The sequence below is a fragment of the Salvelinus sp. IW2-2015 genome, linkage group LG32 (assembly GCF_002910315.2).
Source record: "Salvelinus sp. IW2-2015 linkage group LG32, ASM291031v2, whole genome shotgun sequence".
NCBI lineage: Eukaryota > Metazoa > Chordata > Actinopteri > Salmoniformes > Salmonidae > Salvelinus > Salvelinus sp. IW2-2015.
Genome location: NC_036871.1, coordinates 17001714 through 17024940, shown reverse-complemented (window position 1 = coordinate 17024940; position 23227 = coordinate 17001714). Strand labels below are relative to the sequence as shown.

The following is a 23227-nucleotide window of genomic DNA, read 5'->3' as shown; positions in this document are numbered from 1 at the left end:
CCTTCTTTCCCCCTTTCGCCAGATGATGTGACAGGACACTGCCCAGTTCAACCTGGGCCAGCGTAATATAACTACCACAATGGAGGTTCAAAATAAGCCCATAGAAACCCACTGTGCTTATTTTTGAGAAACTTTGACGAGAGTGAAACCTCTCGCGTTGCCTCTTCCTCTGCTAGAATGGAGAATGGCACCCGGAATTAGGCATAATTTCCTTTGGTGGCCTGGATGAAACAAGAAGRCCAGCAAAGATTTTGGATATACTGACAAGATACATGTCTCTGCCCTAACAGCGGGAGTCGTTGTCCACAAAGTGGTACAGCTGTCTTGCTGCCGCCTATGCTTTCTTTGAATTGGTGGATACATCTTATTATTGTGATCCATTTTTGAATATTCGATGAGGGTTGTTCAACTTCAACCTCCTGTATTCAATGGAGAGAGATGCTATGCTACTAACCTCATAACATGAGTATGCATAGCCATCTCGAGAAAACTCCGATATAAAATGTATTTTCTTGAATTTGCCAGGATGTCACGTGGTCCTACGTGTATCAGTACACTCGTAACAATTTAAACATTACACAATTTATATTCGGTTAAATAAATCTCACGTAGCAAATAAGACACTCATTGMCTTCCTCACAAAAACTCCTTGCTTGTTGGGCGAAACAAGGCACCCTGCTGGAGGGAGACAGATTTTCCGCGTTTGTTGGGCCTCTCTCTTCGTCTTCCTGTCTGAGGCCAGTCAAACCAGTCAGCTTTCCACTAGATAGCATAGCCACAAAGTCAAAATATCGTAATAATTCATGAAAACAAAAAATTGCTTTTTAGTTTTAATGTAAGGTTAGGCATAAGGTTATCAGTATGGGTTAGGTTAAAATCACATTTTAAGAATATGAATTGTGGAAATAGGCATGGTCTATGAATTTGTGGCTGTGGTAACTAGACGACTGTCAAGCTGCTGGCTAGCTATCTGTTTGACAGAGACGGGAGAGGAAGCGAGACACCCCACTTGCTGTTTTGTGTTTGTCTGTGTTTTGGTTTCGGTTTTGTTTCAATGGGGATCAGTGAACTAAGTAGGCCAGACGCCGTTGTATTGCATTGGCGTCTATGGGAGACACACCCAGTTAAGTTGACCGGAACTGAACGTTTGTTTTCAACGGTAAATGGCCTGGGTGATCTTAATTTATCCACCATCTTTGATGGGGAGAAGTCAACAAGGATCCCAGTAACGTTACTTTTCACTTAGAAAATGGCAAAATGGTCTGTCGCAGAATAAATTTCAGAGCAACTTGGAACAAATACCTGGATTTCTAGTATTGTATGTAAGTATGCTCACGTTTCTTTCCTAGCGAGTTAGCTAGCTAGTTACGTAAATTTAGCCAGTTTGTTAGCTATACATGCTCAGTGACTATCTACCTTGTAATAGCTGACCTGGCACCTCCTTGCCTATTTGTGTGTATAGTTTGTGCAAAACAAGTAGCTAGCTTGTTAGTTCACATACCTCGTCCTGTCACTAAAGTAACATCAATACTTTTTTTGTCAGCTTTGGTAATTAGCATTGGTTAGCTAGCTAGATATGTTTGACAGCTGTCGTCGTTAGCTAGCTAGTTTGGTTAGCTAGCCAACTAACTAACGTTAGGGATCAGGCAGGGTGGCTTGACAGTAATGGTGCCTACAACAGAAGTTGTTAGCTTGCAGTAATTAGTAGTTATGTATTGTTTCACATTCGTTGAACGTTTTCTTTGGTGACATCAGTCCTTCACACTCGTTCCAAGGGCAAAATGATACCAAGCTTGTCATGCTGACATCACATATCATATTAACATGAAGTTAATTTAGAATTTCAGATATTACKTCTGTTTTATGGTGACTGACATGCATGAATGTCAGACATACTCAAGATGTCCCTAAATTAATAACAATGCCTTGGTTCCCCTGGGAGCTGTTCAGATGTGAAGGAGAATGTGAGCAATACTGTCTGTCAGCGTGTTATTTGTGTACTTGAACACCTCCACCTACCACCGCCCAACATGGGGTCTTGTGTAGCTATACCAGAGAGGAGGAGGCGACAGAATATACAACAATATTTGTCCATACTGACTCAGAAAGACACTTACTATTTCTTAGTAAGTATGGCTCGGGCCTTGTGTAAAGACTTCAGGAATAGCTTCAGACTAATGTAGCTAATCATTTTAACCATGTACTCTGCTTCCTCCTTTACAGTTTCACATAGGAAAGTTGGGGGTCTGAGGAGAGATGCCTGTCGAAAGTGGAAGCAGTGCATCCTCCCGCCAGGCCAAGCAGAAGCGCAAGTCCCACAGCCTGTCCATCCGTCGGACCAACAGCACCGAGCARGAGCGCACAGGTTTACAGAGGGAGATGTTGGAGGGACAGGTGTGGAYGGGGCTGGGGAGAGCCTGAGAACAAGTGGAGCTTTTGTCCAGCTGAATGTTGTCACCATAACTAGAGAAATGTTTGCCTATCTGAACAATAGCCAGGATGATTGCATAAATGGTATAGAATGAGGCAATCCACAAATGTCTGTGGTTGTTTGTTAGGTTCTTACCTTGGGTGCACTTATGGCACTGTGGTTTGCACCGTTAGGCTCACTAGTTAAGTAGACCTAAGCCAATTACACTGTGATTCATCAGTTTAGAGAGCATGAGAATGTGAGGTGCTGTTCAGCCATTAGAACCGATGCATGCGCTTCTCTCCCAGTCCATTTGACACATGGACTCAAGCTAATCTAGTTCAACATCACTTAGTTAAATCAATCATGTGAGATAAAGTATATGGATGCAGTTAGAAGAACATAATATATTCAGTTGATGGTGAGGGAGTATTTGTAGTTATGGATTAGGCTACATGAGATGAAATAAATATACTTAGTAGACAGTTGTTGTAAACCAAGTAGTTAGTTAATTTAGTTATTGTTCATTCAATGATCTTAGTTCCTGTACTTGCATCACACTGTGTTAGCTAGGTTTTCTACGATACATTTTTTTTTTTACAAACATTAAGATAAATTCTGACTGGTAAATAAGGGGATGCCAATTGAACAGTTTACTGAGAAAGGGATCACTGTAGAATGCCACTTTTCTTTTTGAGTATGCCTCTTTCATACAGTATGTTTTCAGGTCTTCTCTGCTATAATGGTGGTAGCATGTGTTGTTACTTCAGAGCAACAATACACACTTACTCTTAAATTATTTGGGACATGGGGCAAAGAACTTAATCCAACTTTTTTGTTTTTACTCTGGCTACTTTGAGTAGTCTAAGTCTGCTGATAATCTGCATCACTATTTGAAACCTGAGGTAAGTTGGGTGTTTAGAAACACTGTGTCAGAATGTAGAGTACCTTCTCAATAGCGTACTAAGTAGTTTAGTTGTAATGTTCTAGTGTTTTCTCTTCCTAGGTTCGTTCACACACAATGCATTTCCATTCCCCTTGCCAAATGTCTCAGCTCTATTAAATCCACAGGAAGCTTGATTCAACATGCCCTGTGCTCCTATCCAGAAAATCTGTTTCAGTATTGCAAATTTCTCTATGCTATACAGGTTCCATCAAATTCCCCCATGTACGATAGCCTACTCTTTAAACTACACCACCCCAGCCTGCTTTGCTGTTACTTTGTGCATTGTGGTGTACTGGTACTTATCCTTTCTCCAGCTGCATCATGACTTGTTACTGTTAGCCTATGAATGCAAAGAGCATCTCTACTGAACTCCTTAGAAAAAAAGCTGGACCTGCAAGCAAGGGTACAAAGGGCCTGTATGTRTTTGGCCCTGGACAGACTGTGCTCTTGTGGCACTAGGCCATTCAGCTCACATCAGTGCTCTGGTAGAATAAGCATTTCTATGTTAAAAGGAATGACTTGGGTAGATTTTTCCATCTGGTTTGTAACACAGAGAGTCGGGGACCATTTTGTCTCAACACTTATTGTCCTTATGTAGTGGTAACACAGTTGATATTTAGTTGGCGGTGTTAGCTTCCCTGTTTTCACCATTGAATGTTTGGTTATATTAATAGCCTCGTTTCCTARTGGGTTACATTTCCCTTAGCACTAGTAAATTATTCATTTTTCAGTGTCCTAGCAGGAATATTATGCTAAATAGTTTGCTATTATTGCACTAGAACCAGGCCCACCCTTTTTGGGTTTGTGTTCTTGGTCTCATTATAAACCAAAGGGTGAATTATTCTGTTATCTCTTCCCTATTTTCCCCTAAAATCTTAATATTACAATTTATGCATATGCAGGATTCCAAACTACCATTGTCTCTGAGGAGCAATCTTTTGGACCTCTTTGGCCAGATTGAGAGGGAGTTTGAAAACCTCTACATTGAAAACATTGAGTGTAAGTACAGCACACACATTGGTGGATAACATTCCTATAGGTGAATGTGCATAGCCATCATTGGCGTGGATGTCACTTAATATGATTTCACCCCGTGTACAGCAGTAACCATATGTGAAAATGTTTTGATTGATATCTGCTTGATAATCCCATTGCTGTCAGTATCCCTCAATGTGATTTCTATTCATTTGCAGTGCGTAGAGAGATTGAAACCCTGAAYGATCGTTTGACAGCTGAAGGACAAACCATCGACGGGGGAGACTTGACTAAGGGGGCACTTAAAGCGAAAGGTTTGAGACAGCAGAATTTTGTTTGACATGTTAGATAGTTTAGCATTATTTCTGTTCAACACGTTAATACTGCTGTGAAGGRACTTAATGCCAAATGGAGTAAATGACATAGACCCACAATATGTTGATTAGAGACTTCACTGGCTTCTTATTCTGTTCTCATAATGTGCTCTCTCCTCTTAACTCACAGCAAGTCATAGCACAAGTCAACTTTCTCAAAAACTGAAGACAACTTATAAGGCTTCTACAAGCAAGGTAAAATCTCTTATCTTTCTCTGACTTGCATGATGATATGTCATTTAAAAAATAATATTGTTGAGTAACTTACAACCTAGTTGTTTGCTATAATAATAATAATAATTTCAGCGAAGGGATGACTTAGAAGGGACACAGTCCACTGTTCCATAAAAAAAAAACACAATCTTATACCAAAATTGTATTCGTTTTTTAGGAAGTGTATCTAAGGGTATATTCATTAAAATACAGTTGGTTTCGGTTTGTACTAAATGTTAATTGAAAAAGAGATATGAAAGTGGTCGTATGGTCAGCGGTAAATCTATTTMTATTTTTCACCTGTGCCATAGCGCTCACATTCTTTCCATGGCAAAGTAGGTGGTGGACCTCTTCCCACCTTCAATGTGGGGAACATTGTGGAGTTGTGGGGTGGAGACTCATGGGTAACAGGTTCTTCATTTCCCCCGTGTCCCCCCGCCATTATGCATGAGCAGCCCAGCCATGGGGCTGATGCACCATCTCCAAGGCACTTGGTGATTGAAATGTATGACTTGTTGTTTTATAGACTAATTTACAGTGAGACATATTAAAGACACTAATTGATATTTCTCACTAACAAAAGCTTTCTAAGCAATTTACCATACAAACTTTGTTTTTTTGTTTCTTCACTCACTAGAATGGAAGCACATTGGATTTCCAKGCTGTCACGCACTTAGGCTGACAAGATCTCTGTGAAATGCCTTGAGCTTCAATGTCTTAATGACAATGGTTTGAGTTGAAATGGCAGTTGTGGTCTTTCCTTTGTTTCACAGAGGGAGTCAGTGCAATGACAGATGACGTTATGCTCTTTCTATCTTTACATTTTCGTCATTTAGTAGGAAGAAAAAAAMACACCATATCACAGTTACTGCAAGTAGACTCTTCTTCGAAGTAGCTGCTATCATGGCAACAGTGTGGTGGTTTGTTAGGATGAGCTTGGTTTTACCTCATTGAACATCAACCCTTTGTGTGACTCTGACTGCAGCTAAAAAAGCAATCTTACCATAAAGAACTACCCGATTAACACACATTGCTAACAATAAGTTAGGATAATTCCTTGCTCTATTCAATGTATGCTTCTTTTCATACTTCCATTCGATGTTAACTTGATGATCTACGCTACCGTTCAAAAGTTTGGGGTCACTTAGAAATGTCCTTGTTTTTCAAAGAAAAGCACATTTTCTGTCCATTTAAAAATAACATGAAATTGATCAGAAAAAACGTGTAGACATTKTTAATGTTGTAAATGACTATTGTAGGTGGAAACGGCTGCTTTTTAGTGGAATATCTACATAGGCGTACGGAGGCCCATTATTAGCAACCATCACTCCTGTGTTCCAATGGCACGTTGTGTTAGCTAATCCAAGTTTATAATTTKAAAAGGCTAATTGATCGTTAGAAAACCCTTTTGCAATTATGTTAGCACAGCTGAAAACTGTTGTCCTGATTTAAAGAAGCAATTAAACTGGCCTTCTTTAGACTACTTGAGTATCTGGAGATTTGTGGGTTCGATTACAGGCTCAAAATGGCCAGAAACAAAGACTTTCTTCTGAAACTCGTCAGTCTATTCTTGTTCTGAGAAAGGAAGGCTATTTCATGCGAGAAACTGAAGATCTCATACAACGGTGTGTACTACTCCCTTCACAGAACAGCGCAAACTGGCTCTAACCAGAATAGAAAGAGTGGGAGGCCCCGGTGCACAACTGAGCAAGAGGACAAGTAGTTTGAGAAACAGACGCCTTACAAGTCCTCAACTGGCAGCTTAAATAAATGGTACCCGCAAAACACACACAAAAAATGAAAAGATGCTGTAGTGCTTGACGCCATCTGTCAAGTATGGTGGAGGAAATGTGATTGTCTGGGGGTGCTTTGGTGGTGGTCAAGTGGGAGATTTGTGCAGGGTAAAAGGGATCTTGAAGAAGGAAGGCACCATTTTGCAACGCCATGCCCTACACTGTGGACGGAGCTTAATTGGAGCCAATTTCCTCCTACAACAGGACAATCACCCAAACCACAGCTCCAAACTATGAAAGAACTATTTAGTGAAGAAGCAGTCAGCTGGGTATTCTGTCTATAATGGAGTGGCCAGCACAGTCACCGGATCTCAACCCTATTGCTGTTGTGGGAGCAGCTTGACCGTATGGTACGAATWAAGTGCCAATCCAACTTGTGGGATGTGCTTCAGGAAGCATGGGGTGGAATCTCTTCAGATTACCTCAACAAATTGACAACTAGAATGCCAAAGGGCTGTAATTGCTGCAAATGGAGGATTCTTTGACAAAAGCAAAGTTTGAAGGACACAATTATTATTTAAATTAATAATCATTATTTATAACCTTGTCAATGTCTTGACTATATTTCCTATTCATTTTGCAACTCATTTCATGTATGTTTTCATGGAAAACAAGGACATTTCTAAGTGACCACAAACTTGAAAGGAAGTGTATATAATTTTCAGAAATGGCACTTGAAGACTTCAAGCAAACACTAATCCTTTCTTGAAATGCTGATGTTCACTGATGTAAAACGAGCAACAATTTGATATGCACATTGCAGACCATGCACTGTCAGAATAGGCTATATCCCATAAACTGCTGGGTGCATTAGATATTTAACCAGCTTTGTGTTATCTAACACACTTCCTATTGGTTAAATGTAGCATGTTACACCAGTTAGGGTTGCACATTTTGGGGAATATTCAGAGGTGGAAACTTTCCGTGGGAATTAATGGAAATATATGCAAATTAATATTAATACCATTTAAATGTAGATTTTTGTATTGAATATATTTACTATATCACATGGAGACAAACATAAACCTTTTACCTTATCATAAGTAGACATAATTGGAAATGATTAAATCCTTCCAATATAAATAAAGAAAACAATTTAGTTACAAATATAACTTTAATTAAATTAGTTAACTCTTCACATGGGATGATTTCACTGAAAAACAAAAGGGAATATTGAATGATCCCCAATGATCCATCGCATCTCCCAAAACGTTTTCAACATACGTAAAATGATAGTCGAGAAACTAAAGCTTTAGTTGTCTTCCTCTCAGGCTTCCATGTCTTCTGCCTGGACCTCCTCAATGTCCACCTCTTGAACATCAGACTCTGAGGCCTCATCTTCACTGTCACTTTCCAACCTTGTTGAGGATGGCTCGTTGTCAGGCTCAAAAAGCCTCAAATTTGCCCGGATGGCCACCAACTTTTCAGGCCACCAACTTTTCAGGCCACCAACTTTTCAACCCTTGTATTGGTCAGCCTGTTGCGTGCTTTGGTGTGTCTTCCCAAACAAGGACCAGTTGCGCTCTGAGGTGGGATTTGGAGGATGATGGAGGCAACGGGAAAGAGCCTCAGATCCATAAAGTCCCTTCCACCAGGTGGCTGATGAGATATGTTGGCACGACTGCCATATTGCATCTCCATCCCAAAGCCCTTGCTTGGAAGTGTACTTCGCCAGACTGCCAAGAACCTTGCCCTCATCCAGGCCAAGGCGGTGAGACACGGTTGTGATGACACCATAGGCCTTGTTGATCTCTGCACCAGACAGCATACTTGGGGTCTAACAAGTACGCCGTGGCGTGTATGGGCTTCAGGCAGAAGTCTTCACGCTTTTTGATGTATTTCAGAACTGCAGTTTCCTCTGCTTGGCGCAACAGTGAAGTGGGCAGGGCAGTACAGATTGCTTCTCTTACATCTGCAAGCAGAGTCTGAACATCAGACAGGGTGGCATTGTCTCCCTCAATCCGTGCAATGGCAATTGCTATAGGTTTCAGGCTGCTTATCGCTCTCTCCCAAAATACATCATTTAGCAGGATCCTCTTGATGGGGCTGTCCATATCGGCAGACTGTGATATGGCCATTTCTTGGAGAGACTCCTTCCCCTTCAGGAGACTGTCAAACATGATGACAAAACCACCCCAACGGGTGTTGCTGGGCAGCTTCAATGTGGTGCTCTTATTCTTCTCACTTTGCTTGGTGAGGTAGATTGCTGCTATAATTTGATGACCTTTCACATACCTAACCATTTCCTTGTGTCTCTTGTAGAGTGTATCCATTGTTTTCAGTGCCATGATGTCCTTGAGGAGCAGATTCAATGCATGAGCACAGCCAATGGGTGTGATGTGAGGGTAGGACTCCTCCACTTTAGACCAAGCAGCCTTCATGTTCGCAGTGTTGTCTGTCACCTGTGCAAATACCTTCTGTGGTCAAAGGTTATTGATGACTGCCTTCAGCTCATCTGCAATGTAGAGACCGGTGTGTCTGTTGTGTCTGTGCTCTTGTAGAATACTGGTTGAGGGGTGGAGATGATGTAGTTAATTATTCCTTGCCCACGAACATTCGACCACCCATCAGMGATGATTGCAATACAGTCTGCTTTCTCTATGATTTGTTTGACCTTCACTTGAACTCTGCATCCAGCAAATGAGTAGAAAAAGCATGTCTGGTTGGAGCGGTGTATGCTGGGCGACGARCATTCAGAAATCTCTTCCAATACACATTGCCTGTGTGCATCAGAGGTGAACCAGTTGCATACATGGCTCGATCAAGACATTCATCAACATATATAAAATATTTTCGCCCCACCTTGGCTCAGACAGTGTAGTAATGTGGGCTCAATAGCATCTCATTAGTGTGCAAGATCTTGAGAATCAGCTGTACATGTGATGGAAGAATGCACTGTGCCTGCAGAGGGTTGCAATTCCATTGAATTGGGGATAGTTTAACCAAAATATGCCASAAGACCTAGAATTGCCTTATTTGTRTMCCACAAAAAAGGTTCACTGTTATAAGCATTTTAAAAAAAATATTTAAGCAAATTTCCCCAAATTCCAGGGCTTAACTTCCCATGAAAAATTTCTGGAACACTTCCGACCCTTTGCAACCCTAATGCCAGTGTTCTATTTAAACTAGTTCTGTAACCCTTAACAGCTGTTTAACAGTATAAACGGCAGTGCCATCTCTCTTGTGGCCATCATTCACTACTTCCTGTTGATAGCTCTTCATTTATCTTATACCACAGTCTATGCACACTTTAAACTTAATGTGGCTCTTTGTCTTTCATAGGACACTGTATTAAATCAGACCTGGTAACATTTAGAAAACCATTCAATTCTATCTATGTCATTCCTGAATTTTTTTCTGAAATGATTTGATAGTAATTATTTTATTGCGCCATTGCATGCATCTCGCACCACAGCCTCAGGCTGTGTCCCAGATAGTTCTGGTAAAAAGAAGTGCATTATATAGGGTGCCATTTGAGAGACACCCTCAGATACTGTATCTGCAGATGTTTTATCTGTGCTGCCCAGAGAGATCCAGAGCTGCTGCTGTTATGTGTGGATAGGCTGCTGCTGCAGGCCTGCTCTGTGCTTACAACCAACCAACCCCTGGCTCAGCAATCACTGAAAATAAACTGCAACTCATCAAAGTTGTGGATAGCATTTTAGTCGTCCATGATGTTATTATGCTAACTAGGCCTATATGTCTACTATAAGTTTATGCATAGTGTTGATTTTTTTTCCACTCTAATTTCCATATTTTTCTGAAGTATGATTTTGTATTTGGTTGCAATATTCTGGTTTTCCCAAAAATCCGGTAGTAGGATTTTGGAATTACTGCTTATTCCCTCCTGATTCTGGGAATCTTCCAACTGGAATTTTTGGAAAACCTGTGAATTTGAAAATGTACTGTAATTCTGCAACCCTATTTTTGAATGTTGTTGAATTATTTTGGTGAGATATCTGACCTGCTTATTTGTCCCCTCTTGCTTTTACAGTGGGAACTTATTTAGTGGTTTGTTTCAAACACCTGCCCCTCCCAGAAGTCCAACTTGTTTTATCTCCATTTTAGATGTAAACATGAATACTGACTGATGATAATCATTTGACTATTATTATTTAAAGTATTTTTGTTTTATTTAACCTTTATATAGGTTCATATTCTTTATCCCCTCTTTCTTTCACAGCTTTGCATTTAAAATCAGTTTTGATTAATGCAGCATAATAATTGTTGTCCAACATGATACTAAGGTGATGTGAATAAATAAATAATGATGACGGTTGTGTTCCAAATGGCACCCTTTTCCCTATTTAGTGCACTACTTTTTTACCACGGAATAGGGTGCCATATGGGATGCAGTGTAAAACAACCCAAGCTTCTTAGCCATTGCAGAGGTATCATGCTGACTGTCTGGAGCCCTAATGACCCTATGACCCCCACCCACCCTCCCAGTGCTGCTGTCCCTCCCTGCTTCCTCCCCTGCTTCCGTTATGCTTCCTCCTCTTCATTCAATCAGCTGTGTGTAAACCAAATCTCTTGTCTCTGCTGCCTGCCCCTCAGATCGTCTCCAGTTTTAAAGCCACCACGTCCAGAGCCGTGTGCCAGCTGGTCAAGGAGTATGTAGGCCACAGGGATGGTATATGGGACCTGAGTGTCACCAGGACACAGCCCATGGTGCTGGGCACAGCATCAGCAGGTAGACAACTACAGTGCATTCCAATGCCCTCCTGATAGGGTTGCAAAATTCTAGTAACTTTCCCCAAATGTCCTGGTTTTCCAGAAATCCCAGTTGTAGGATTCCTGGAATTGGGAGGTAATAAGTAGGAAATCTAGAATCCTCCCACCAGGACTTCTGAAAAACCTGGATATTTTGAGAGGTTACCGTAATTTTGCAACCATAGCTACAGAACATCCTAACAGGAGTCATGTCCATGGGGGGCACAGGGGAATGCGCCCCCTCAGATTTGGCCTGTTTAAAAAATATATATATATTTTTTTTCTGTAGTATACTACTAGCCACCTACCAATTGTATGAAGTTGTCTTTAGCTAGCCAGCTAGATAGGTTCCCAACCTCATAACTAGCTACCAAGCCTTTTCAGGCTGTCAATCAAGTTAGAGTAGCTTGTCTAACTGTCTTAGCTRGCATGCCTGCTGGCAAGGTTGGTCAACTTTTAGAAAAGAAAGCAATTACTAAATTTACTGAAGTAAAGATAATGATTATGGCTCTAGATTGCAGGAAAAATCTTTTTCAGGTGTTTGAAAAATGTAAAACTCCAACTTTTGAACCACCCCCCAGCCATCCATGCGTACTTTGTGCCCCCTCAGATTTCCCCTCAGATTTTTGGGGTGCATGACTCCCCTGCATCCCAATGTCTTGACTACTGGCCTTATTTTCCTCCTGGCCCAAGACAAACAATCCTGTTAGTGAGTCACATTTTAAACTGGTCATTTGTAATGTTCAGCCTGATGGCTCTTTAAAATGCACTGCAGACTTTGGTTTGATATTCAATTAATTTAACTGTCAACAGGTGCGTGTTAAGGTTGTGATAAAGCAATCATAAGGTCTGGTAATTAGGGATTGCTTTCAGACCGGAGTGCTTATTGTGCTAAGAGGGGGCAAATGTAATTTGGCAATGATTACAGTATGAACTGAATGACTCATGAGTTAAATCCCGAATGGCACGATATTCCCTATTTCGTGCACTTTGTAGGTGTAGGGAATAGGCTGCCATTTTGGACGTAAACAATGATTACAGTGATGTATGAAGGGGGTGTGGCCTGAAAGCTGAATGTGTGTACACCAAATGTCTCTCCATACAGATCACAGTGCTATGCTATGGAGCATCGAGACTGGAAAATGCCTACTGAAGTATCTAGGTCATGCAGGATCAGGTAAAATGTTCTCCTCTTTCTGATCCATGCAATGTGTATGAAGGAATGTATTCGTCCTAAATTATTCATATGGTGCGTCCTAAATGGCACTGTGGGGCCCTRGTTAAAAGTATTGCATTGTGTCGGGAATAGGGTGCTTTTTGGGACAGGCCCAAAGTGTTATTGTGGAGGCTATTCATCAAAAACATTGTTGGTCTCTTTCCAGTTAACTCTATCAAGTTCCATCCCACGGAACAGATGGCTCTTACAGGTAAGGATCTCTTGCTGAATGGCCACAATTGTCTGAAAAACACGTTGGAGTCCCATGTATCTTCAGATGTCTATTGGTTTGGGGTGTTGTGAGGTGTTTTTGAGGCCTCTATCTCTGCTCTGTCCACAGCGTCTGGTGACCAGACAGCCCATATCTGGAGGTACACGGTGCAGCTGCCCACCCCACAGCCTGTAGCCGACATCAGTGTAAGCTTCTCAAAACCATGTATCTTATAACCCACTGCATCTACAGATGTCTAGGTCCTATATGCTGGTGTGTTTGTGTGTGCGCATGTGTGATGTCTCTCTGTTTTCACAGCAGACGCCCTGTGACGACGACATAGACTTCTCAGATAAGGACGAGGCTGACGGGGACGGTGACGGCCCTAACGAGTGTCCCTCCATCCGCGTCTCTTCCACTACCCTCAGGAGCCACCAGGGGGTGGTCATTGCTGCAGACTGGCTGGTGGGGGGCAAGCAGGTGGTCACAGCCTCTTGGGACCGGGCTGCCAACCTGTACGATGTGGAGACCTCTGAGCTCGTCCACTCACTCACTGGTACGTCCATTTCCCCCACTCCACTTTTCGTACGTTACAACATCAACATAGAGGAATAACACCACATGAAGGAGGAACACACACAGTAAAAACTAAACAGAAAAACCGTAATGTATTGTTTCTGTGTATGTAGTGGGCATTGCATTGGTTGTTATGTGTCATAAGGGCTGTTTTGGATTACGTTGCCAATGAATTATGAGGGTTATGTAACTGTTCTAGACTCTGTCCTATTCCAAGTGACTCTGGCTTACCTCTGAGCTGTGTCCACAGGCCACGACCAGGAGCTGACCCACTGCTGCACCCACCCCACCCAACGTCTGGTGGTCACCTCGTCCAGAGACACCACCTTCCGTCTGTGGGACTTCAGAGACCCCTCCATCCACTCTGTCAATGTGTTCCAGGGACACACTGAGTGAGTCTCTCTCTCTCACACACACACACACACACACACACACACACACACACACACACACACACTTTCCATCTGTGTGACTTCAGTGATCCCCTCCATCCACTTCATCCAGGGACACACAGTCAGTAGCACCCMTACAAAATTCATGCAGAAAGCATATCGCCACCCGTAATGTGGCATTAATTATCCATCAATTAGCATTAATAAGCTGTGTGTCCATTCAGATTACAGGTGCTAGATTTGGTCTGCCCACAGTAGCGGGTGAGGGCACAGCTAATCAGCCAATAGCATCCAGAACAAATGATACTGTGGTACATGAGTCAGTCAAGAGAATGAAGGGGCTGGTGACCTTCAGGCCTCGTCATTTTCCCACCCAGACATCATGTGTGTTGTAAATATCTAGGTATTTATTTGACTGCAAATGTACAGTCCTGCTAATAAGGCCTTGGTCCCTAGAATGCTACTTGTTATGCTTCCTGAAAAGGAACAACATCAGTGTTTCGCTGGTKCATAAAACTCTTTTTACAGCAACAGTTGTCAACAAAGTGCTTTACAGTAACCTGGCCTAAACCCCAAACCGCAAGAAAAGCGGGTTAATGACTAACTCTTTTCCACCATGTTGTATGTGTCCAGCACGGTGACGTCAGCAGTGTTCACTGTGGGGGACAACGTGGTGTCTGGGAGTGACGACCGCACCGTCAAGGTCTGGGACCTCAAGAACATGAGGTCACCCATAGCTACCATCCGCACAGACTCTGCCGTCAATAGGTGAGAGGGCACTGTAGCACACAATTTATTCTGGAAACCTCTTATTAAGTAGAGTATGTGTGTGATTTGGAAAAAGAAAKAGCTGGGATTAGAAGATACATTAAAAAGGGGTGACTTTTTACAGGATAAGCGTGTCGTACTAATAGAAGATTGATTTTAGAGGGATGTTAAGAATCAATGTTGTGTTAGGAAATGTAATTCATTGATTATATGTTTAACCCCTCACAGGATAAGTGTGTCAGTGAACCAAAGAATCATTGCTCTTCCTCACGACAATCGTCAAGTCCGGCTGTTTGACATGTCAGGAGTGCGGCTGGCTCGACTCCCACGCAGCAACAGACAGGTAACCAGCACCAATCAGTGGGGCTAACACTGGACAGTAATCACAACCTATTTCCATATTACCTCTCATGACTAGGCTGTTCAACCAGTACCAGTCATGACTAGGCTGCTCAACCAGTACCAGTCATGACTAGGCTGCTCAACCAGTACCAGTCATGACTAGGCTGCTCAACCAGTACCAGTTATGACTAGGCTGCTCAACCAGTACCAGTCATGACTAGGCTGCTCAACCAGTACCAGACATGACTAGGCTGCTCAACCAGTACCAGACATGACTAGGCTGCTCAACCAGTGCGATATGGACTGCCACTTCTGTCTTACCCTTAGCCCTGATGGGTTTTCCAAAGGATATGTATTTTAGTTTTTATTGTGTTTACTATTTTCTTGTGCGTAGTGTATTTATATGAATTGTGTCAAATAATTCAGCATCGGCTGCCATTGATACTTTCTAATGTCGAATTTGAAATAAACCATTCTATATATAGACTGAGTGTACAAAACAATAGGAACACCTTTCTAATATTGAGTTGCACCCCTTTTTGCCTTCAGAACAGCYTCAATTYGTCGGGGCATGGACTCTACAAGGTGTCAAGTGTTCCACAGGGATGCTGGCCCATGTTGACTCCAATGCTTCCCACAGTTGTGTCAAGTCGGCTGGATGTCCWTTGGGTGGTGGACCATTCTTRATACACACGGGAAACTGTTGAGCGTGAAAAAGCCAGCAGCGTTGTAGTTCTTGACACACACAAACCGATGTGTCTGGCACCTACTACCATACCCTGTTCAAAGGCATTTCAGTCTTTTGTGTTGGCCATTCACCCTCCATGTCTCAAATTATCAAGGMTTAAAAATCCTTCTTTAACTAGTTGCCTCCCCTTCATCTACACTGATTTGAAGTGGATTTAACAAGTGGCATCAATAAGGGATCATAGCTTTCATCTGGTCAGTCAGTCTATGTCATGGAAAGAGTATGTGTCCTTAATGTTTTGTATTCTGTGTATATAATCAGTCAGGTTAGGTAGTGGTACTAATGTTACTGTTGCTTCACAGAGTTGTGTTCCTTGTTGTCTATGACCTTTGTTTCTTGTGATGGTTTTTCAATGAAAAGTGTGTTTATATAAATGAAATGTATTGTTATTATTCACAGGGCCACCGGCGCATGGTGTGCTGCTCAGCCTGGTGTGAGGATAACTCTTCCTGTAACCTGTTCAGCTGTGGCTTCGACCGGCAGGCCATCGGATGGAACATCAACATACCCGCGCTGCTGCAGGAGAAGTGAGCCCAGCCAGGACAGGTTAGTTTTCCCTCATTTACTTTTATCCTATGTTTTCTTTTGGTTTCCTCTTTCAGGGACGGTTTTCCGGGCACAGATTAAGCCTTGTCCTAGACTCAATGGAGAATCTCCATAGAAATAGCTTTATAGTCCCAGACTAGGCTAAATCTGTTTCCGGGAAACCACTCCCTAGTGTTATTCGCAACTATTCMTTATCATTTTTGGACATTACAAGTCTTTATTTTTTTCTATAAATATCTGAAAGGGGAGGGGCTTTAGAAGCCTATTTTAGTAATTTTTTTACCCTTCACTGCACATGTACTTTTGTCTTTTAATTCTCTGTAACTAAGTCGCTGTACATAAAAGCGTCTGCTAAATTACCTAAATGTCTTTTTTYTTTTTTGTCTTTTCCTTGTSTGCAAATTTAAAAACAGGTCCAGAGTCACCTCTGAGCCACCTGCCTGGCCCATCTGCTAATTGAGCCCATCTTAAGAGCTGATCCCTGGTCAGTCACATACCCTGACCCTCAGGCAGGGAGGGGAGAAGATTGATCGAGGACCCCCCCTCCCGACCACTCTCTCTTTGTGTCAATTCCTATATTCTTTTGACACTCCAAATGTGGGCACAGTCTGGTCTACATGGTCTGAATATACATACCATAATACATACATGTGTGACAGTGTGTGTGGTGGATTTCAATCTTGCCCATGTACAGAAAATGTGAAGGACTACTCTCTGCTTTGTTGTTGGGCTTATTTTGATCCGTTTATTCATCAAATGATTAATCAAATTGCTGCTGAAGATAAATAGCACAGTGTCGAACAGGAGGTATGGGGGGGGTAAATGTAGTGTGGCTAATTTTCAGTTCAGAACAAGTCTGTCCCACGTAGATGGTGTAGCCTTAGAATATGATGATGTTGATGATCAGCATTTCATGGAGACTTGTGTTCTGAAATGCCACACATCTGCTTTCTACCTATCTAACCTGCTCAGATGTACAGCAGGCCAAGCTATATAGCTGTCATTTTGGCAGAGCCACACCTTGTAGAAGTCTACAGGTCCAGGACAGTCTACTGCTGATTAACTGAGCTCTGCTTCGTACAATACAATGAGGCTACAGTACAGTGAGTTCTTGTGGCTCTGTCATGCACCTTTTAAAACCAATAGCTGTTACAGTTTATTTTGTTGTGTAACACTTTTTAGCCAAAATCCCATTGCAGCTTTTGTACAGGATGTTAAGAAGCCCACTCCGACACATTATGTTGTACCATTGGAATAACCTGTGTAAACAATCCATGTTTTGGGGGTGGAGGTTGATCGTCTTCACCATTTCAATAGGCACTTCATTTGTGTGTAATATTCATAACTGAGTCTTAGAAAGTAAGCCGTTCTGAAATTGCTGTTTAGATAGAGTTTACCGTTAGCTGTAGAGTTTACCGTTAGCTGTAGAGTTTACCGTTAGCTGTAGAGTTTACCGTTAGCTGTAGAGTTTACCGTTAGCTGTAGAGTTTACCGTTAGCTGTAGAGTTTACCGTTAGCTGTAGAGTTTACGAGCAATATTAATTGGTCAAGTGTATCTTCAAATATTTTAGCAGTGCCATTAGTCAGTATTGAAAACCTGTTACAGGGATACATAGACCAGTCCTGTTTGTTTCCACATGGTACTTTCGTAAGTGGAATCTCATTAATAGCATTCAAATGCAATAGCTGTAACATGCTTGTGTGGTCAGTGATCATGGCATTAATGTCTGCTTCCAAAACAACAAACTGCATAGAAAACTAAAAGAAGAGATTGTTGTGATGTGTTTGGGGGGGATAGTATGATGTCACAAAGTACCGGTGTCTGTTTTTGTTTTTAGATGAAGAGAGTTGATGTTGGCCTCTAAAACATTTGGAGCGTAATTGTCTGCAGGAATCACTTGGCAGGCAGCACAGTTGACTAAATTCCTGCTCTTCCCCAGACAAATGYTAAAAAAGGATCTATGTAGCTCAGTACATGAGACAAGACAGTTTTATTTCAGTAGTAAAGGCTTCTGTAGAGACTTTTAGATATACTTTGTGTTTTGCCAATGTATAACAAAATKATGCTCATTAATATTGATACAGCCACATTGAACATCTTATATCCCATATTGAATAGTTATCGTGACATGTCTAAAAAAGCCATGAAGCCAAGTGTAGAAGAAGCCCACGGTTTTAAGTGAGCATAACTTTCCTTTCACAATAAATCTCACATCTGGTGCAAATTAAATGTAATATATTCCGATATATTCAAAGTGGCCCATTTGGCTTAATGGTGTCTTACTGCTGCATATTCTATTAACCTTTTTAATGTTATGAGGTGCTATTTTCATTTCTACTAGTTCTTCATCCTGTGCAGTTGGATCTCTTAGGTTTCATTGACTGAAGTATTGTTGCTTTAATCTATAGGGGTTTGCATAAATCTCAAATACTGATTTAGTTGTAATTCTCACGTATCATTTACATCCGGGATGTCTTAGAGGGCGACGGCTAGCCTGCTCCCAGATCTGTTTGTGCTCGAGCCAACTCCATTGGTCTTTATCAAGCCAAACAACATGACAGCGRGTGGATTCCATTATGCTGAGCCGTGGGGTACCGGTCCATGGCCCATGACGTGAAAGGGSAAAAGCGGTGGGGGAGGAGCACCCTTCYCAAATCAAACAGTAATCTGCGCCACTTGGTCATGTCAGCATCTCTTTTCTATAAAATGTTTGAATTTTCAGACTAGTTTTCATTGGAAAGGCTGATTTAAAAAAAAAAAAGCGTTTATCAAAAGCAGTCACTTTTTGCATTTGAAAACAGAATCCAACTCATCACTCCACGTGCTTAGTTACGTCACTTTTGTTCCGAGCCGACTTCGCCTTGGGCTTTGAACGCGGCATCTGGCTCCAAAACGAATGCAATCAACTTTCACCCGGTGCAAAACACGCCTACCAGAGCCAGATGAATCAAATCCCCTCAATGAGTGACAAGGAGTTGGCATGATGGCACAAACAGACTGGCACTCAAGCAAGCTACTGCATATTTTGTTGTGCAGTCCTATGCATGACTACCACATGATGTAGTACAAGATGCATTTATTCAGTGATTATAGTAGGCTGTTAAATGGGTTGGTAAAATAAGAGGTGCCTCTTGGACCGAAGCCGTCCAGGATTGTCATCATCACTGATTGAAGTGAAACAGATTTGTTTGAATGGCAAAAATATCAAACGTGTGGCCTCACTGGCCTGTGAATGTGTCATTTTAAAATGGTTTTCCAGTATTTTCTTATTTGCAGACAGTCTATCTACAGAACTGGATTTGATTGCACCTGAACTCAAGCCACATCCCAGATCTGTTTGTGTTCTTGCCAACTCCACTGCTCGTTTGGCATTTGTTACAATGAGTTTGCATGATGGCACACAGACTGGCACTCCGGCTACCTGAACTCCTTAATCACACATCCGGAGCCACCATGTTTAGCTAATTGACCATGTTTATCATCAACTTTAATAGTTTTGTTATTATTTGATTATTTACATTTCAGTCTCATGGTTTTCTCCCTCATAATGTAAATCTGGTCCTGTGTTCCTGCTCTTTTGTRTACCAAAGGGCACCCTATTCCCTTTACAGTGCACTACTTTTGACATGAGCCCTATGGGGCCTGGTCAGAAATAGTGCACTACGAAAGAGGTAATGTGCCATTTGGGATGTATCCCTCATTACATCACAAATTTAGCAACAGAAATCAACTGTGCAATAGCTTTAGTAAAAATGTGTTTTTTTTACYTAGCTAATGATATTGTAAGAGTGCCACTAGTACATAAATCTCAACATTAAACAGTTTTTGCTGACAGCGGTGTTGTGAGAGAGCTATGTATAAGGTACAACAGCTTGTGAAATAAAATGTTGTGCCGTTTTATTCCCTCAGATTGTATGCTCTTTGTGTCGTAGTTCAGCCTTGCTTTGTCAGTTGCTAAATTACCATTACATCGCTTCAGTAGTATGAGGATAGTATTTAATTAATTGTTCAGTCTGTTACCACACAGTTGTCAGAACACCGTGGCCAATCACTTTACCCTGCCTTCACGTACATATCTACTTCAAATATCTTATACCCCTGCACATTGATCTGGTACTCCCTGTATATAGCTCCACATTGGTCTGGTACTGGTGCTCCCTGTATATAGCTCCACAGTGATCTGGTACTCCCTGTATATAGCTCCACAGTGATCTGGTACTCCCTGTATATAGCCTCACATTGATCTGGTACTCCCTGTATATAGCCTCACATTGATCTGGTTCTGGTACTCCCTGTATATAACCTCACATTGATCTGGTACTGGTACTCCCTGTATATAGCTCCACATTGATCTGGTACTGGTACTCCCTAAATATAGCTCCACATTGATCTGGTACTGGTACTCCCTGTATATAGCTCCATTCTTGTGTATTTTATGCCTCTTGTTACTATTTTTCTTTGTATTATTGTTTATCTCTGCGTCATTGGGAAGGGCTCGTAAGCAAGCATTGCACGGTTAAGTCTACAGCCGTTGTATTCTGCACATGTGAAAAATACAATTTGATTTGGAAAACTGGCAAAGACCAAGTGGAGGATTCTAAAAATGCTAATTTACTGCCTTTTAATAAAAATAGTTATGACTATTTTACATTCAATGATATTGATACAAAATACTTTTACATTACTATTTGCATTCAGTCGTTTCAGTCTGTGAGATGGTGTTGTGCAGTYATGTCTTTTGTGTAGAAATATATATCTAGCAATAAAGTTGYTTGCGGAAAGAGGAAATACATGAAKTAATTTMAATKAGCTATATGACATGTCTATATGTGCAATTGTAATGTAGAGAAAATTACTGTCAACACCGTCCATACACATAAAAAAAATACWTTGTAATACTGTATTATACTCCCAGAACTTGAAATGTACTCTTTGAGCCACTAGATGTCACTGCTCTTTCATGTTTCTCATGGCCAGTTTCACATACTATAGCCAGTCACATACTATAGTCTACTGGCTCCCCAGTACTACAATGACAATTTTCTCTCAAAATTATTTAATAACATTCAATGTAAAAAATGAACAAGACAATACATGACAGAATGGTTGAAAGGATGTATCGTTTGCATTGCAAGGAGACACCAAAAATAAGGGGAGCTCAAGTGAGYAACTCAACAGGTGTGGGTGACGGATTACTAAAGGAGAAATGGGATCATCTTTGGGCTACTATTGTTATATGATTGCACAGAGGAGGAGGAATGGAAGCAGGACTACAAATTCATTATAAATKAGCAAATAGTGCACAGAAGCAATCCAGGGAAATTTAGCTAGCCAAATTCCCTCACACACTCACTTCACACTGCCAAAATAAAGGAAACACCAACACAAGAAATGGCATAATTTKCTGGTGGAAAACGCTGTCTCAGGTGCCGCTCCAGAATCTCACATAAGTGTTCAATTGGGTTGAGATCTGGTGACAGATGGCCATGGCATGTGGTTTACATCGTTTTCATGCTCATCAAACAATTCAGTGACCACTCGTGCCCTGTGCATTGTCGTCCTATAGGGTTATAGTACAGGTCTTCATGGGTGCACCCGAAAACAAATACCCGATACCCGACCAAAATTCGAACTTTTCCCTTGGGTCCTGTTTGATTGTCATCGGGTTTGGGTCTAGGTMCTACAGCTGATAGACCCACGTTGACCCGAATGGACCTGACCACGGCTCTGCATAGCCTATAGCATAKTTATTTTACACTTATAAGGTGAGTTTATTGACTTATAGAAGGCCTAGCCAACATATAAAGGCCTATTTGTTAGCCAGAAGAGCAACTTAGTTGCAAATTTAAAAAATCTCTCTCTGGTCCAATCGGGTCTGGTCTAGATCTGGAACTGTTAGRGTACAGGTCAGGTCTAGGTCTGGGTGTTGTCGGGTCCGCTCGGGTCTGATTGTTGTCAGGTTCGGGTCCCCTTTAAAATGTTTWTATTTTTATGATCCGTCCGTTCGTGTCCGGGTCCACATTTTTGGACCTGAGAAGACCTCCAGGATTTTTCATTGTTGGACATAAAAAACTGTAAAAGCACCGGGAAATCAATTCAAAGTGATTCTAATTTGGGAAATCTGTTCCTAAGTATTCCCATGCATAATAGAGAGACACATGATCGTATAAAAATGTAAGCAACGCTTGAAATTATTATGTTTTAGTCAAATATATCTGTTTGGGCTTCTTGTGGTCAATTTGCCTAGGAATGATCTGTAATTATGTTCCGCCCCCCTGTTCTGCCCACGGCTGAATCTTGTTGATAATCCCTGCTTTCCTCCTCCAGCATTTCTATACATGACCCTAAGCATTATAGAATATGAACTGCTTAATTAACTCGGCTTTCAATATACTTTGTATCCTTCATTTACTCAAATGTTTCCATTATTTTGGTGGGTTACCTGTACATGTGCTGTTCCTATCATGGTAACATTGTGTTATAGGACCTCTATGGTCTTAGTGACCACGATAGGAAGAGTGCATGTGAGGGAATTGCTTCTTCTATAAGAACCCCTTACACGCTGCTCTGGAAGTGCTCCTGTTCTGGTGGTTTCCTGTTCCAGATGCCCAGGCCTGCCTCCTGCAGTGAGAGGACAAACTTCTGCTTGGCTCTCTGGTAGGCCCCCGCTGTCATCTTAGCTCCACAGTACGTCTTTATGGCCTTCTCGTCACCCAACACTTGTCCTGGCCTGCTCAGCTGAGGAGAGAGACAGCAACAATAGGAAAGGCTTGGGTTAATAAAACACCACCCAGACAGAATAAAAACTAATGAGCCAACCCAAACTGCAAACTTCAACAGCTGGGCTATCTTCCCCCATTTACATTTCACCAAACAAATTAACATTCCACGGGCTTTGCTTTATTTTCTCTCTGTCTCTGTCTCTATCTCTCTCTCTGTCTCTGTCTCTCTGTCTCTGTCTCTGTCTCTCTCTCTCTGTCCCTGTCTCTCTGTCTCGCTCTGT

At 41.7% G+C, this 23227-nt stretch overlaps 2 protein-coding genes across 6 annotated transcripts in view; one reads left to right on the top strand and one right to left on the bottom strand.

Moving 5' to 3' along the window:
* Window positions 1–967: 967 nt before the first annotated feature.
* On the top strand, window positions 968–20132 carry LOC111956550 (WD repeat-containing protein 37). 4 transcript variants are annotated; one of them, XM_023977030.2, is made up of 16 exons: window positions 968–1322; window positions 2224–2394; window positions 3274–3315; window positions 4259–4355; window positions 4550–4645; window positions 4836–4900; window positions 11269–11404; window positions 12530–12601; window positions 12807–12851; window positions 12981–13057; window positions 13173–13407; window positions 13678–13819; window positions 14453–14587; window positions 14816–14930; window positions 16077–16223; window positions 16637–20132. In XM_023977030.2, the coding sequence occupies exons 2-15, from the start codon at window positions 2257–2259 to the stop codon at window positions 16206–16208; spliced, it is 1527 nt and encodes a 508-aa protein (XP_023832798.1). In that variant the 5' UTR covers window positions 968–1322; window positions 2224–2256; the 3' UTR covers window positions 16209–16223; window positions 16637–20132. The 4 variants fall into 4 exon arrangements, with proteins under 4 accessions (XP_023832798.1, XP_023832797.1, XP_023832800.1 ...); XM_023977029.2 differs by having other exon boundaries at window positions 969–1322; window positions 13170–13407; XM_023977032.2 differs by lacking the exon at window positions 3274–3315 and having other exon boundaries at window positions 970–1322.
* LOC111956344 (double-stranded RNA-specific editase B2-like) overlaps window positions 18980–23227 on the bottom strand; it is a 35365-nt gene continuing 31117 nt past the window's right edge. The window contains exons 10-11 of one of the 2 annotated variants that reach the window (XR_011474632.1): window positions 22129–22962; window positions 18980–21951 (exon numbers count right to left, since the gene is read on the bottom strand). Coding sequence is in view for 1 of the 2 variants with exons in the window: in XM_023976803.2 (XP_023832571.1) it covers window positions 22780–22962 (183 nt within the window). In the remaining variant the exon portion in view is untranslated. Of the gene's footprint in view, window positions 22963–23227 lie in introns of both variants that reach the window. The other variant, XM_023976803.2, reaches the window with a different exon arrangement.